This window comes from Mauremys mutica, chromosome 1 (assembly GCF_020497125.1).
Source record: "Mauremys mutica isolate MM-2020 ecotype Southern chromosome 1, ASM2049712v1, whole genome shotgun sequence".
NCBI lineage: Eukaryota > Metazoa > Chordata > Testudines > Geoemydidae > Mauremys > Mauremys mutica.
Window position 1 is genome coordinate 93,071,727 of NC_059072.1, and position 16,863 is coordinate 93,088,589.

Sequence of the window (16,863 nt, forward strand, 5' to 3'; positions counted from 1 at the left end):
AAATGGACTTCTCCCTCCTCAGCTAAAGACTGAAGTAGTATTCAGAAAAATCTTTCTTCAGAGCTGTACCTATTACTCTCAGGACTACTCTAATATATTAATGCATATCTTTAACCCACCTCAATTTTTCATCTATGTTCACTCTACACACACATGTCTATCTTATCTTATTTCATGAATTATTACATTCACTTCCATGATTTTGAATTTTTATTACTCCCCAAAGGAGTAGATAGAAATTTGGCCCTTATGTGAATGCAGTGGGGGATTCTGTTTAACCATACAGATTTATCTCACCTTCTCAAAATAAGGCCCACTATCTGTGCTTCCCATGTCTTTGGAATTAGGTGGACGGAACCCAGATCGATCCTTTCTCATTATATCATTAAAATCCCCGAGGTTCATGGCTCGTTTGTCCACCTCAAATTTCTTATCTGGGAGACCACCTATAAGAGGGAAGGAAGAGGGTGAAATATCAGTGCCAACAACCACAATCATACCTTTTCTTTCCAAAAGATTTACAGCTAAAAATGGATTGAAAATACCTCTGAAGGCTGAAAAATAGTACAGCCAAGGATTTATTTTATAATGTAGCATTACGCTCCTGGTAAAAGAGTCAGGGATTAAGTTTTATCGTAATATTTACAAGCCAATTTGCTTTAAAAACACGTATATGTCCACACACACTATGAATAAAACTAACTACTACCTCTACAGATTCTGACTGAACTAACTGCGTAATGGAAGAAAAGAGGATGGTTCTGAAACTATTTGCACCAGTCAGATTTGTTCAGGGAGGAAAAGGGTATACAATGCCAGATTTGCAATCAACATGCACATGCCCCATAACAGTTAAACTACTTTAGAATGATTTTGGAAGCATGAGGCCTTAAAGTAGGGATTTATAAAAGCAATTTCATGAAGGTGAATCTATAAAGTGAAACTTTACACTGCACTGATAAGACTATTTGGAATACTGCACAGAGTTCTGGAACCCACTTAAAAAAAAACAGTAAATAGAAAATATTTAAACATAAGGAGACAAAATGACACATGAACTTGTGTACATGACTTATGAGGACAGGCTGAATTAAATTTCTTTATTTAGCTTAAAGAAGCTACATTTAAAGAACAAATCCCTCTTGCTCTTTCCCATCTCTTTCACAGACAACTACTCCCTATTATTGTCTGGGCACCCAAACTTGCAATCTCTGAAGTATCAGACACTCTACCATCCTCACTCCATATCCAGACTCTGTTCAAATCCTCTCATTTTTTTCTTCTCTATTCCTACCACTAGAACTCTTATCCACATCATAATTGTATCTTCCCTCAACTATTGCAATCTCTGGCCTCTCTGGATCAGACTTCATTCCCCTCCCTTCCAAATACTGCTTCTGAAACTTCCTACTCATGACCATGTCATTCCCTATTTGAATTCCTTTCTCTACCTTATACTCTTCTTCTACTTCAGAGTCTCATCCTCAAGTTCCCCTGCACAAATCCCCTTCTCACGTGCTTCAACTCTCCTCTTTCATTCATCTTAAGACTCCTGCATAACACCTCTTTGTAACCTTCCTCAGATTTTCTCTTTGGGCCTTCTTCCATGCTGTCTGTTCTCCAACGTCTCCTCAAAACACTTTTCTTGTTCCACAGTACGTTTGAGAAATTGCCCTATAAAACTCTGAACGCCACCTGATATTCATATGATTACCCAATATAACCCCCCTCATATTTTAATATATACATAACCCCCCCCCCCCCCCCCCGCACACACACAGAGATGCCTGAGCTGTTTAATCTGTGTCTGTACTAGATTGTAAACTCCTTGTGGCAGGGACTGCGTCCCCTTTCAGGTTCTTAGAGTATCAAGCACATTGTTGATGTTCAATAAATAATTAACAAGATTATACTTCAATACAGAAAGGACAAATGTAAAGGGATGCAAAAACCCAACAGTGAATCTAGAAATAAGAGAGGAGATGGTTACTTACCAGTAATTTGGCTGCTTTGCAATAACCCTCTGAATATTCACACTTGAGAGATCACAGCACCTGTGCTGTGAGCTTCTAGAATCTTCTAGTCACCCATGTCCATTGGGGCTTGTTACCATGCCCTTCATGGAGGGTTCTGATGATATAAAAATGGGAGTGGCCTCAACCACATTCATAGTTTCTTCTATTAATTTGGGAAGTCCTAAATTTATGACTCCAAAAGAAATGTGGAAGGTGGCGTCAGGGAGAGGGAATACGGAAAGACTTATGTCAAATAATTCCAATTCCTAAACTGGCCTCTGCATATTCCTCCTTCCAAGCGTTTAGTAAGCACTAGAACCTTAAGGAAGATCGGCTAAAAAAACTCTATGAAAATACAGTAAGTAGCAACCATACAACATTCTATAAAGACTACAGCATGAAGGCACGCTATGGAAGCTACCTTATGCCTGAGTATACTGTGACATTTCCAGATGGTCAAACAACTGCAAAGTCATAAATCGTTAAACTGTCACTTTGACAGCTTCAGGGGCGCACTGGCCGGACCCCTGGTCTCACCCCAATATGCCCCACAGGTCTGGGAACTTGTGGACAGGTCTGGTCCCATATAAACTTACTTCCCTTTGGACATCTAAAGTATGGGGCCTGATTCTTGGATATGAATGGTACACAGAGAAATTCAGACAGGCTAGAGGCCTGAAAGAGATGGAAATCAGAGGACCTCTTTGGACAGGCATTATGGAAAGGATGCAGATAAGAGCAAATTGTACGAAATATGGTTTATGGAGCCATTAGGCCTGTATCTCACTAACTCTCTAGCCTAAAGCTATGATTATAATAAACAGCACCTTAACAGAGATATGGAACAAAGAGAAGTCTGCCCAGTTTTTGAACAGAGGCCCCATGAAGTTTGTGGGAACAAGAGTATAATCTCATTGCAAAACAGGTCCATGCAACAAAGGGAATACTCTCTAAGGTGGGACAAATTAATCTATCTCATCATAGTAGCCAGGGTACAACCTACCTATTGCACTGGAGTATCCAGTTTTGTATCCTTTGACTATTGCAGCAAAGCAGCTATCTCAACCAGCCTTAGTCATAACATGGATCAAACCTTTCAGTTTTGCAGGGTGAGTGAAGACTGTCAATCCAGGCATCAAAGGGGAAAAAAGCTGTGATGGCAGCCAAATGCACCCTGACAGAACACAAAACTATTCTAAGTGAAACAGATAGGACCCTCTCAGGTTCACTGCCTTTTCAATTGCTCAGATGGGAAACCTCTTTCAATTCACTGGAGTAAGTTTGTATGGCCAAAGTCTCCTGTTTTTTAATATGATCTTTTGAACCCCAACAGAACACTTTACATCGAATGTCCCAACTTCCCAGAAATCAAGGTTGCAATCTGAGAAACTTTTGACCTGTGTGGAGACTCATCTCAACCCTGAGACAGGATATGCAGCAATTTGAAAAGCAGGACTTGCAGAAGACAACAAGAGACCCAGGATATCAGACAACAAAATCGCCAAGCCATAGCCAGGGCTACTGATAGAAACTTGGGTCCTTCCTGACTGCCTTCCAGGAAGACTTGTTGAATCAACAGATTCAGAGAGAACTCAGAGGAACTTCTGACCCAGTCCAAGAAGAAGAAAGGAGTGTGTCAGTGAAGTTGAATCTTGCTCATCCCTGAAGTAGAGCTTGAGAAAAAATCAATACTTTCTGGTGGAAAGAGACTGAGCTGGGCTCTGGACTTGAGAAAAATGTGTAGGCCAGACAAATAGCTCTCCACTCCAATACATTATAGTGGAGCTCATTCACTGCAGAGTTGAAGAGATTGGGTATCAAGGTGAGTACCCCAATTAACCATCTGGGACATCTTCTGATGGGTATGTTCTTCCTTTGCCTTTCACAGTAAAGCATATCTTGAATGTCCTGAGCCACAACATCTCAGGTGTTCACAGTTTAAAAATGGGGGTGGTTTCATGCACCACTGTTGGATCCAGGGATCTCAGTGCCACTCATGCTGGGCACAGAAACACTTTGGTAAATGATTCTTCAGTTGATGGTGTCAAGTCCTCAGCACTGGAATCTGCTACCCTGGATGGATCCAGTGACCAGAACTACTTTGGCACATGGTTCTCTAGAGCCAAGGAGTGTTGGTTCTCTGGCACTGGACTTGGTTGAGCAGGATGGATGCAAGGAGCGTGGTGCCATTTTTGATAGGCATAGAGCCACTATGGTGAGCTGATCTCCAGTATCAATACTGGACATGTACAATGCCAGCCTTAGTCAATTGACTCTGAAGAGCTTCCTTTGTCAGCAGGGGCATGAGGTGGACCACCTGCTTTTGTGGGTTCAAATGATGCTCATGCTATCTGCGTCTCCTCCTCCTCTCCCCACTACTTTTAAGAAAAGCTGACTAACATACTGACAATCTAACTGGAAACAAAAACAGACTCCAAAGTGTCAACAAAAAAACAACCAAAAAAAAACTATGAAGGGAAGTGCTGAGGACACCGTGTGTGATCCAAGCTTGCTGTAAGTTAGGTGGTTAGGAGGAACTGAATGGACCACTCCCTCTTATATACCTTTGGAACCTTTGAGAATGGGAACGAGAAGATGTGAGCGGCTTCAATGGACACTAGTCACCAGAAGATTCCAGAAGCTTGTGGTGCAAGCACCTCAATCCCACAAGTGTGAATATGCAGAGGCCACTTGGAGAAGAACAATGCGTTTAATGCATTTATATACTCATTCATAAACTGAATTTTGTTAGTAAAAAAGGGAAGCACCGGAGAAGGGGGTTGGCTTATGAACTGGTATAGAGAGGGAGAGTGGTACACAGCCCCTCCCCCCAACAGAGGGAGCAAGGAGATGCAGCACAGCCAGAAGGGAAGAGGCGGGGCCAGAATCTCTCCGCTTCTGGCCACGCTGCTCTCCTCCTAGCCTCCGAAGTAGCTGCAGCTCTGGGGCTGGTAGGCTGTAGCTGTACCACTCGGCCCCACCCTCCAGAGCAGGCTGTGGCGCCGCCGCCGGAGCACGCTGCGGCCATGCCACCTGGCGCAGCCTGCTGGAGCATGCTGCGGCCACGCTGCCCGGTCTGGCCCGACGGAGCAGGATGCAGCCACGCTGTCCAGCCTGCTGGAGCAGCTCCAACCAGGTCAGAGACATCCTCCACTGGCCCTCCCCAGATAAGGTGGGAAGGGATGGGATGGGGAGAGTGTGGGGGTCCTGGGCTAGGGGTGGGGTCATGTGGGGGGTGGTCACAGGGATTGCTCCCCTGACTCCCAGCTTCTGGCCCCCCCCAAAATTTCCCCACCAGTTGCTGTCCCGACCCATCAGAGTAAGCAGCTGGCATGCCTGGACACTTTGTTTACTTAGGTTTACCTCCGTGCCTGCAGATGCTCGAGGTAAACAAACCATCTTGACCCACCAGCGGCTTATCCTGATGGCCCGGGAGCCAAAGTTTGCTGACTCCTGAATTACAGGGTTGTCTTATGAACAGGTTATAAAATGTTTCCATTTTTACTTATCCATCTTGGGGGGGGTTGGCTTATAAATGAACCGGCTTATGATCGAGTATATACGGTAAATATTCAACTTGGAAATTAGGAAAGCATTTCTGATGACTAAGTCAATCATCTAGTCTAGTGAAATAGTCTGCTTAACAAGGAAGTTATGGCAAATTAGGATGCAATCAACTGAGATTAGATAAAACTGATACAGAAATTTAGACCAGATAATCCAAGAGATCACTTCTGACTATCATTTATGATGACAGTCCTCACACAGTATGACCCATTTAAGATCCCTGATGTTTGTGGTCAGGCCATCATGGGTGATAAATCTATTCCTACTCAGCAGCAGCTCAACTGCCTGAGGCAAGCACCTAAAGGAAGTACAATAAAGAGCCTTTCTTTTCCCACATATCAGTCCTAAGGAGCTGGTAATTGGGACGTCCTAATGCCAACAGCTAGTAGACTTCCCTTTTTCACCTAGTAAAGTCATGTGATAAGGGGATGCTCCACCTTCTTGAAGCAACAAAACTGAGTACTACATCAATTTTTTTTTAAGCACCCCTCCATTCTATGCAGATATTTCTCTCTTTTCCCCCAGCCCAGTGTCTCTCAGCAGCAGATGCATTATCTGTATAAATCCTGCAGCCAACAGGCTGGATGCTGCTGTTCTATCCTGCTATTAAAGAACAGAGCTCAAAAATAATGAAATGTGCCTCTTCCTAAAGATAAGCAGATCACACACATAGTATCAGTCATCATGCCAAATGCATTTTAATGAAGTTATACGCACCTACAGACATGTCCATCTTACTGCCTTGAGTGTCCTCAGTTTGACTCTGAAAGAAGAGCAAAAAAAGACACTGGTCTGACTCCGGAGCAAAGTTTGACAACACTGCAGAAAACAGCCTTTGTTAAAGATGTGTATTGGAAATGTGGAAGGGTATGCCAGTGTGAATGAAAGTAATGTCCTAAACTATATCAAAGAAAAACAATCCTGATGTAACCTTGAACGCACCTCATCCCAGCTGTATTTGGGGTTAAATTTCCTAAAATGCCACTAGGCACATGAACTCATCATGCCACAGATAGAGAGAGATGTCTGAACAGCTGCTCTGAGAAATGAACCTCTGTCCTCATGTCAAGGGATCAAATTATGAGAGTAGCAGCCAGAATGATAGCTCTTCTCGTGACTTGTCAAGTCATCAAATCTTAAAATGTGCTGCCAAATTATTCTTCTCTTGGCAGTCTGGGACAGGGTGTTCCCATAACTTTGAGAGGCAGCATGATCTAGGGGACTGGGTGCCAAGAGCTTCTAGATTCTAATCCCAGCTCTGCCAACGACATTCTGCTTGTCCTCAGACATGTCACAGCACCTTTGCACCACAGTTTCCCCAATTATATAATGAGGATAAATAGCTACTTCACAGAATACATTAGTTAATGATGTACAGCGTTTTGAAAAAATGCAAAGCTCTCCATTAAGTGGCATGTCTGAGATTCTTGAACATTTTCATAGGTGAACCATATTTTCACTGAAAAGAAGGCATCACAGATCTCTGCACCTTCCCACTGACAATGATGTAGCATTTGTCTTACAGCTCCACCTAGAGGCCCCGTTACTGGGGCTATATCTATGTTAGGTGCTGTACTACACATAAAAGTCCCTGTTCCAAAAAGCTTACAATTTAAGTAGACAAGACAAAGGGTGGGATAAAGAAAATATCCCCTTTTTACAGACAGGGAACTGAGGTACAGTGATATTGTCTTGCCCAAATTCACACAAGTCTGCGGCAGAGCCAGGAATTAAGCCCATATGTCCAGAGTTCTAGTCCAGCACCTTAAGCACAAGACCATCCATTGTTTGCCAATGAATTGTAACCCACAACAGTGGCAGCCATGAAATCCACTCAGATTTTAAAAGTATTTTTGTTTCCAGAAAGAAATATTCTGACTAGTAAGTGGAGTTTGAAATAGTCACCAACTATCAGTATTGGAATAAGAGAATGGGAATGATAAATGCAATTAGTTAATAAAAACTGGCTGGTGACAGAGTAGCAGCCGTGTTAGTCTGTATCCGCAAAAAGAACAGGAGTATTTGTGGCACCTGAGAGACTAAAATTTATTTGAGCATAAGCTTTCGTGGGCTACAGCCCACTTCATCGGATGCATGCAGTGGAAAATACAGTAGGAAGATATATATACACACAGAGAACATGAAACAATGGGTGTTACCATACACACTCTAATGAGAGTGATCAGTTTATCCCCCCCCCCCCCCAAACCTCCTGTTCCTCACAGGTTCTTGGGGGGAGGGATAGCTCAGTGCTTTGAGTATTGGTCTGCTAAACCCAGGGTTGTGAGTTCAATCCTTGAGGGGGCCACTTACAAATCTGGGGTAAAAATTGGTCCTGCTAGTGAAGGCAGGGGGCTGGACTTGATGACTTTTCAAGGTCCCTTCCAGCTCTAGGAGATTGGTATATCTCCAATTATTACCTTTTTATTACCTTTTAACTGCTGCAAATGGACCATTTTGATTACCACTACAAAAAGTTTCTCTCTCCTCTGCTGGTAATAGCTCACCTTAACTGATTACTCTCATTAGAGTGTGTATGGTAACACCCATTGTTTCATGTTCTGTATATCTTCCTACTGTATTTTCCACTGCATGCATCCGATGAAGTGGGCTGTAGCCCACGAAAGCTTATGCTCAAATAAATTTGTTAGTCTCTAAGGTGCCACAAGTACTCCTGTTCTTTTTACTGGCTGGTGAATATCTGAATTTAGAATTGTTAGTGCTTCTCAATTAGATGATGACATTTTTAAAAAGCCACTTACTAGCAATCCCATGTTTGAAAACTGTTTGGATAAAGGGTTCATCCATGAATCACTATTTCCTCCTTTTAATGAACACTAAAAAACAAGAGCAGACAGGTAATTAAATAGTTTCCTTATCTTTCCTCCATTTTCACACTTCCTTTTATGTAGAGGTCTCTGCTGTGTTTTGCTTCCTTTCAGCAGCTTCCTCTCAATCAGCACTGTGCTGAATTCAATTGGCTTTCGATTTGGTCCTGTTGTGATTTGTGAATGACCAAAAACAAAACTGAAAGCAGAAATTGGCAGTATAACGCTAAAAAAAAAAAAAGGAAAGTTTATAGACAATTGCTTTTGTAGTTAGGATAAATAATGAAGTGTCTTTAAAAAAAAACAAGGAATAAAAAAAAGACTGATTGAAATGAAAGGAAATCAATTTGTCCAAAGCAGGAACTGACAAACCCATACAACACCACAATACAACTGTTTTGTTTTGCACCTTATCTTAGCCCAGGAGCTGCCAAAGCACAGCCCCTGGCTATAGGTAGTCTTATTAATTTTAACACAGTACTCCACACTACAATAGGAAGTCTCACATGCTCTATCCGCTGCAGAGCAGTTAATACACAGTTTTGCAGCCAAGTGTAGAGTCATTTACTTCTGTTTGCTGCCACAAGTTAATAAGAACAAAGGCGGGAGCCCAAAATCAAATAGAAATAACAGTGTGTTACTACCAGAAGTGAGAATGGGAACAGAACTTCAACAGGCTGTGTAAGGAGAGGCAGCAGCAGCCTAGTGCAGAGTGCTGTGTCACCCAAAGAGAGTGATAACCCTTGGACACTTTTTGCTCAGTCTCATTCTGTAATGGCTCTGCAGTCCACATGCCAAAATATTTCTGGCAATCTCTGTTGGAGTTACAAGTCATAATATCCATATTTCATAAAAACAAGAGTGTCACTTCACCCACCACTGCAATGCAGCCACCTCTACAGATGAATTCTCCACTACAATAGTTATTGTTTATAAAAGAGAAGTGCATAACACATTAGTTATATCTGCTTTCAGAGTATATGGCAGTTACAAATCATTCAAGCATGAGGTTTCTTACCTTAATTTGTGGTTTCTTTCCTCCTTGCCCCCAGCTTGTTGAGTTGTGGGAGGAACTGCTTCCTTGAGAGCTCGCTGTGTTCCAGACTCCTCCTTCCTCCTCCTCTTCCCAGCTTGAATGACGTGTTCCTGTTACTGGCCCATCACTCTCTGTCCAGCCATCTTGCATAGATTTGGAACCTTTAAGGGAAAAAAATTAAAATAAAACATTCAAAAGTGAGCCAATACAACTCTTAAACAGACAGATTTTATGACATCCTATGGCAAGATCAGTGGGATGCTTAGTACACAACTGCTGTTATCAATCTAAAAAAGCCCAAAACTTGTCTTCATTTTATTCTAATGCAGAAAATTGCACAAAGCACAACACCTAAAAGATTTATTAGTGCTGAGTAGTGTACTATATTTTTCAAGTGTTCTGTATTTTAAAATCACTTTAGCTTCAAACATGTCAAATGCCTTTGACTTCAAATTTACAGAGGAAACTTCCCTTCTCGCAGTAAAGAAACTGACCTCCTAAAAGGAGCTCATAATTTTCAATGTAGAGGAAAGGATTCCAGAGGCTCTCTTAAATTAATGCAATTGAGGAATTTAGTTCATCTGGTTAACCTATATCAAAATCTGTTTTTTAGTGCAAATTTTTTCCCTTCAAAATCCTCAACACTCTATTAGAAAAAAAAAACCATGAATATTAAAACCATCACCACATTTCTCTATCAAACTGTTAGTATGTTGACCTTTAAGTATGGTTGACAATAAAACTCTGCTCTGAAAAACTCAGATTTAATTCTCAGACACTGGTCAGAAATCTGAGATGTGGAAAGCTTGCCACAGAAATACAACATGCATCTTCACATTGTATTTTTACTAGGATCTGATATAAAACTACTGGCATTCACCTTATGAACTCGTAGAAATGCAGGATCAGTTTCTGTTCAGATTAAGAAGTGAGAATAATAATCTGGGAGAGGTACCTTAAGTATTGCTCATGTTTCAACATATGCACACCAAAGTAACAAAACGCGGAAACAAGATGTTAATGTCTTGGTTCACTCTAGTGACATGTTGGTGTTGCCATTTAAACAAAGGGTTGCATTGCTACTCGAATGCTACAACCATTTAAGCTTACAAAACTAGAGGAGGAGTGTTCCTTCCCCAGCTGGGCTCTCTTCCTACCTCCTACTCCCTCCTATGCCAGCTCGCCTACCCAACAGTATAACTGCAGCTTCTCCTGCGCAGCCAACACTTCCTTCCCACTACTACTCCATTCATCATGCTGCTCCTCCCTTGCCTTGCTGCTCCACCTATCTTCCCAAAATTGGTTTTCCATCATCTTTCTCCTGCTTAAGCCTTGAATTGTCTTGGGAAGGGGGAATCAGGAATAAGGGAGTTAATGTACATTGTGCTTGAAAATTTGAATACACCAATCAGGAAACTCAAAAGGTAGTGCTCCCATAGCAAGAATAACTGCCATACTGAAAATGTGTACAATAATTAACTTTATACATGGGAATAAAAAATAACAAGTAACTTAACATAAACAGTAAACTATTCAGGTGAGACATCACTGTTGTGGGAACTTTTCCTTTTAAATGTCTTGATCTGTGTATCTGAATTCACAGTCTAAATGATGCCTTACAAAAGTACCCAGACGATGTACCAGCCCAGGCACAAAATCTACTTCCCAACATCTTTAATCATGGTGCTGATTTTCTTCATGTGTTTGTGTGCATACGTGTGTTTGTGTGTGCATTAAATATAGTAACTCCTCACTTAAAGTCATCCCGGTTAATGTTGTTTCATTGCTGATCAATTAGAGAACATGCTCATTTAAAATTGCGCAATGATCCCTTATAAGGTTGTTTGGCAGCCGCCTGCTTTGTCTACTTCTTGCAGAAAGAGCAGCTCGTTGGAGCTAGCTGGTGGGGGCTTCAAACCAGAGTGGATTGGCTGCCCCACCCCCTCCCCTGAGTTTTCTGTGTGGCAGCTTCCCAGCAGGCTATCAATTGCAGGGCAGTTCAGCTGTCCCTCCCCCCACTGCCATGTGCTGCTCCTGCCCTCTGCCTTGGAGCTGCTCCCGGGAGCCTCCTGCTTGCTGTGTGGGGGTGAGGGAAGAGGGGTGCTAATGTCAAGATGTCCCCCTCCCGCCGCTCTTGTCCCCCATCTCCACAGAGCAGTGGGAGACAAGACAGCGCTCAGGACATAGGGAGCTTGCTGGCAGCAGACGCTGTCTCAGCTTGCTTATCTACTTAAAAAGGCAGCGTACTTAGAGTGGGATCAGCATACTTAAGGGGCAATGTGTCTCTCTCACAAACGGCTGTTTCTGTCTCTCTCTGCCATGCTGTCTCCCCTCCCTCCACTCCTGCTGCCTTGTAGAGTGTGAGGCTACATTAACAAAAAAAAAAAAAGTTACTCACCTTCTCATAACTGTTGTTCTTCGAGATGTGTTGTTCATGTCCATTCCAAGCAGGTGCGTGCGTGCCGCGTGCACGCCAGCCTGAAGATTTTCCCTTAGCAGCGTTTGTAGGGTTGGCCTGGGTGCCCCCTGGAGTGGCGCAACCATGGAGCCCTATATAGGGGCCTGCCTACCCTGCACCACCTCAGTTCCTTCTTGCCGGCACTGACAGCAGGGCAGGAGGGTGGATATTGGAATGGACATGAACAATGCATCTCGAAGAACAACAGTTACGAGAAGGTGAGTAACCATTTTTTCTTCTTTGAGTGGTTGTTCATGTCCATTCCAAGCAGGTGACTCACAAGCCTGAATTTAGGCAGTGGGGTTGGAGTTCACTGCAGATTGGAGCACTGCATGGCCGAAGGCTATATCGTCTCTAGTCTGATGCATGATGGCGTAATGTGACGTGAAAGAATGGATTGAAGACCATGTGGCAGCTCTGCATATTTCCTGTGTCGGGACTTGATCTGGGAATGCCACGGAAGAGGCCTGTGCCCTTGGGGAGTGGGCTGTGATCGGTGGGGCAGGCACCTAAGCCTGATTGTAGCATTCACGGATGCAGGCCGTGATGCAGTTGGAGATACGTTGTGACGAGACAGGACTGAGGAGAGGAAAGTCCCTGCTGTTTCAGATGGAGTAGGTAGTCTAATATGAGAGGAATCGGGGCGAGCAACAGAGCTTGACCTTGCTGTTCTGCCCAGATGGAGAAACGTTTCCACTTGACCCTGTATGTGGCCCTGATGGAGGGCTTCCTGCTACCAAGGAGGACTTGCCTAACCTGTTGTGAGCACTGCATTTCCACCGGGTTCAGCCATGGAGCAGCCAGGCTGTGAGGTGGAGTGACTCCAGGTTTGGGTGCTGAAGGCGGCCTTGATCCTGTGTGATCAGGTCCGGGAGGAAGGACAATGTGCAGGGCACCTGTACGGACATCTGCAGTAGCGATGTGAACCAGTGCTGGCGCGGCCACGCTGGTGCTATCAGTATGTCTGAAGCATGATCTCTGCGAATCTTGAGTACCACCCTATGGACCATCGGAATCGGAGGGAAAGCGTAGAGGAAGCCCCCTTACCACAAGAGGAGGAAGGCATCCGTGAGCGATCCTGGGCTGCACCCCATGAGGGAGCAGAACCGCGGGCACTTCCTGTTGTCCTGCGAGGCGAACGGGTCTATCTGGGGATAGCCCCAGAGACGGAAGATTGAACATACCACATCCCGGCGAAGGGACCACTCGTGACCGTTGAACGAGCGGCTGAGGGTGTCCGCCAGACCGTTTTGCACCCCCAGGAGGTAGGATGCCATCAGGTGGATTGAATTCTGTACACAAAAGTCCCATAACGCGAGGGCTTCCCAGCAAAGGGGAGAGGAGCGTGCACCCCCGTTTGTTGATATAGAACATCGCCGAGGTATTGCCCATGAGAACTGCTACATACCTGCCTGTCAAGTGGGACTGAAAGTCTGGCAGGTGAGGTGCACTGTCCGCAGCTCCGTGACGCTGATGTGCAAGGAGAGGTTCTCCGGGGACCAGAGGAGTCCTGAGATTCCCCAGATGCACCCCCCATCTCAGATCCAACACGTCTGTTACCAGGGATAGGGATGGTTGAGGGCTGGTGAATGGTACTCTCGCGCAGATCTGTCACGGGTCGAGGCACCACTGGAGGGAGTCCAGCACCGCTTGGGGAAGCGTCACCACAGAGTCAAGTGCGTCCCTGGCTGGTCGGTACATGGTCGCTAGCCAGGACTGAAGAGGGCGCAGCCTGAGCCTGGTGTGATTCACCACGTAGGTGCACGCGGCCATATGCCCCAGTAACTTGAGGCAATTCCTTGCCGTAATGGTCGGGAAGCACCGGAGACCAAGGATGATGTTGGACATAGACAGAAACCTGGACTCTGGGAGGTACACTCTGGCTTGCATCGAGTCCAGGACTGCCCCTATGAACTCCATTCTCTGGATGGGAGACAAGGTAGATTTGGCCTCATTTATCAGGAGGCCAAGCTCAAGGAAGGTCTGTCTGGTAAAGGCCACCTGAGCCTCCACCTGATCTTTGGAATGGCCCTTGATGAGCCAATCGTCCAGTTATGGGAACACCTGGATTTGGTGCGCAGGAAAGCTGCTACCATCACCGTGCTCTTTGTGAAAACTCTTGGGGCCGTTGACAGTCCGAACGGCAGGACTGTGAATTGGAGATGGGTGCCGCCCACCACGAATGTGAGGTATCGTCTGTGTTGAGGTATTATCGCTATGATGCTGCCGTCTATATGGTTTTATAAAAATATGCTAATGAGTGAATATACTGTAACTGGAATATGCTTCATGCAAAAGGTCCCTTGTAAGGTATCATTACAAAGCTACTGACTGTGATCATCCTATTTGTATAAATATACCACTCTTGTGTCTGGGACTAGAAATATGAAATATAACTGAGGGCCTATTGTAATTAGGCAAAGTGTAGGCCATTAATGGTGGTTTGGAATCTTGATGACTCCCATTAACCAGAACAACTGTCTGCAGATGGGTGTGTTTTACCTGTAAGTCTTCCTGTATACGTTTGTGCTGGCAAGTGGGCAATGAAGTCTTGCAGTGACATGTGAACATGTCACCTGAACTAGAATCCATCTTTAACCTGATGTCTTTTCATTGAGAAGGAGGGGATGGAATCCCAGAGAGGGACAAAGGATTCTTGAGGGGGCCTTTTAGGGAACAGGGGTTAAAAAAACAAAAAACAAAAAACTGTCTGGGGATTTGTCCTGCTTTGAGCAGGAGGTTGGACTAGATGATCTCCTGAGGTCCCTTCCAACCCTGATATTCTATGATTCCCACTGTATGCAAAAGATATATAAAGGGGTGGAACAGAACAAAGACAGGAGAAGAGCCATCATGAGGAATCCCCTAGCTACCACCTGAGCTAGAACAAGAGCTGTACCGGGGAAAGAATTGTGCCCAGGCCTGGAAGGTGTCCAGTCTAAGGAAAAAACTTACTGAAGCATTTCTGAGGGTGAGATTATCTTTATTCAGTTTGATTAGACATAGATTTGCACATTTTATTTTATTTTGCTTGGTGACTTACTTTGTTCTGTCGGTTACTACTTGGAACCACTTAAATCCTACTTTCTGTATTGAATAAAATAACTTTTTACTTATTAACTCAGAGTATGTATTAATACCGGGAGTGAGGGGGGCAAACAGCTGTGCATATCTCTCTATCAGTGTTACAGAGGGCGAACAATTTATGAGTTTACCCAGCATAAGCTTTATACAGGGTAAAACGGATATATTTGGGTTTAGACCCCCACTGGGAGTTGGGCATCTGAGTGTTAAAGACAGGAACACTTCTGTTAGCTGCTTTCAGATAAACCTGCAGCTTTGGGGCAATTAATTCAGACCCTGGGTCTATGTTGGAGCAGACGGGAATGTCTGGCTCAGCAAGACAGGGTGCTGGGGTACCGAGCTGGCAGGGAAGGCAGGAGCAGAGGTAGTCTTGGCACATCAGATGGCAGCTCCCAAGGGGGTTTCTGTGATTCAACCCATCACAATCGTGATATGGAAATACGCATCCTTCAAGTTGAGGGCGGTGTACCAGTCTCCTGGATCCATGGAGGGAATGACAGAGGACAGGGAGACCATGTGAAACTTGAGTTTCTTCACAAATTTGTTCAGACGCCTCAAGTCCAGAATGGGTCTGAGGCCCCCTTTCGCCTTTGGTATTAGGAAATACCGGGAGTAGAACCCCCTGCTCCTGAGTTCCTGGGGAACTTCCTCCATGGCCCCTACTGCGAGGAGGGACTTCACTTCCTGATTAGAAGTTGCTTGTGAGAGGGCTCCCTGAAGAAGGACCGGGGGAAGGGGGGGGGGAAGCTGGTGGGGCAGGAAGGAGGAAAACTGGACAGAATATCCCCTCTCTACCATATGGAGCACCCAATTGTCTGATGTGATTCGGGACCAGGCACGGTAGAAAGGGGACAGATGGGACGAAAAGATAAGGTTGGTAGGATCCAAGGTCCTGACTGGTAGGTCGTCCTCGACCGCACCATCAAATTTGGGGTCTAGGCCCTGACGGAGACCGCGGCTGACCAGAAGACTGTCCGGAGGACGAGTGTTGCCTCCTCCTGCTACTTTTACTCTGCCTGCACGGGGCCTCCAGGCGGTTTTGGGGCTGGTATGGCTGCTGAGCTGGCTGCAGCCTGAATTGCCTGTGCTGGGTGGCCAGAATGTGCAGGCCAAGCGAGCGCAACATGGCCCTTGAATCCTTTAGGCTATGGAGCCTTTTGTCCGTTTTCTCGGAAAACAGTGTGGGCCCTTAAAAGGGAAGGTCTTATATGGTCTGCTGGACCTCATGCGGAAGGCCAGAGACCTGAAGCCAGGCCCCTGCTGCATCACCAGTCTGGTGGCCAGCGTGTGGGAGGCTGCATCCGCAGCATCCAAGGCTGCTTGGCGGGAGGCATGAGAAATCAGCTTCCCCTCCTCCACCAGAGCGGAGAATTCTGATCACAATTCCTGGGGAAGGAGTTCAGCGAACTTGGACAAAGCTGAGCACGTGTTATGGCCATACCGGCTAACTATAGCCTGCAGTCCTCCCATTGAGTAGACCTTCCTACCAAAGAGGTCTAGCTTCTTGGCCTCGACCCTCAAAACCCCTGACGTTCCCTTTGGTTGGCCGCATCTACAACCAGAGAGTCCGGAGGAGGGTGAGCATACAGGTGCTCATGGCCCTTGGAAGGCATGAAGTAGTGCCTCTCTGTCTTTTTGGCCGTAGGGGCCAGAGAGACTGGGGTCTGCCATAGGGTGCGGGACGTGTCAGCTATTGTTTTAATCAGCAGTAGGGCGACAGGGTCCACATCCACCTCTACCTCCTCAGCCTGAATAGCCAGGCTTTGGGCAGCTTGTCTGAGCAGTTGTTGGAGAACCCGGTTGTCCTCCAGAGCCGGTGCTGCAGAAGTCCCTGTGACCACTTCGTCCGGCGAGGAAAAGGAAGAAATCACTTGC

At 45.3% G+C, this 16,863-nt stretch overlaps 1 protein-coding gene across 10 annotated transcripts in view; it reads right to left on the reverse strand.

Annotated features, from left to right (window-relative positions):
- Window positions 1-16,863, reverse strand: part of TNRC6B (trinucleotide repeat containing adaptor 6B) — a 240,152-nt gene that overhangs the window by 37,639 nt on the left and 185,650 nt on the right. For all 10 annotated transcript variants that reach the window (XM_044985398.1, XM_044985465.1, XM_044985413.1 and 7 more), the window contains 4 exons: window positions 9,429-9,607; window positions 8,345-8,419; window positions 6,300-6,345; window positions 298-446 (listed from right to left, as the gene is read on the reverse strand). In XM_044985398.1, coding sequence (XP_044841333.1) covers window positions 298-446; window positions 6,300-6,345; window positions 8,345-8,419; window positions 9,429-9,607 — 449 coding nt within the window. The remainder of the gene's footprint in view (window positions 1-297; window positions 447-6,299; window positions 6,346-8,344; window positions 8,420-9,428; window positions 9,608-16,863) is intronic.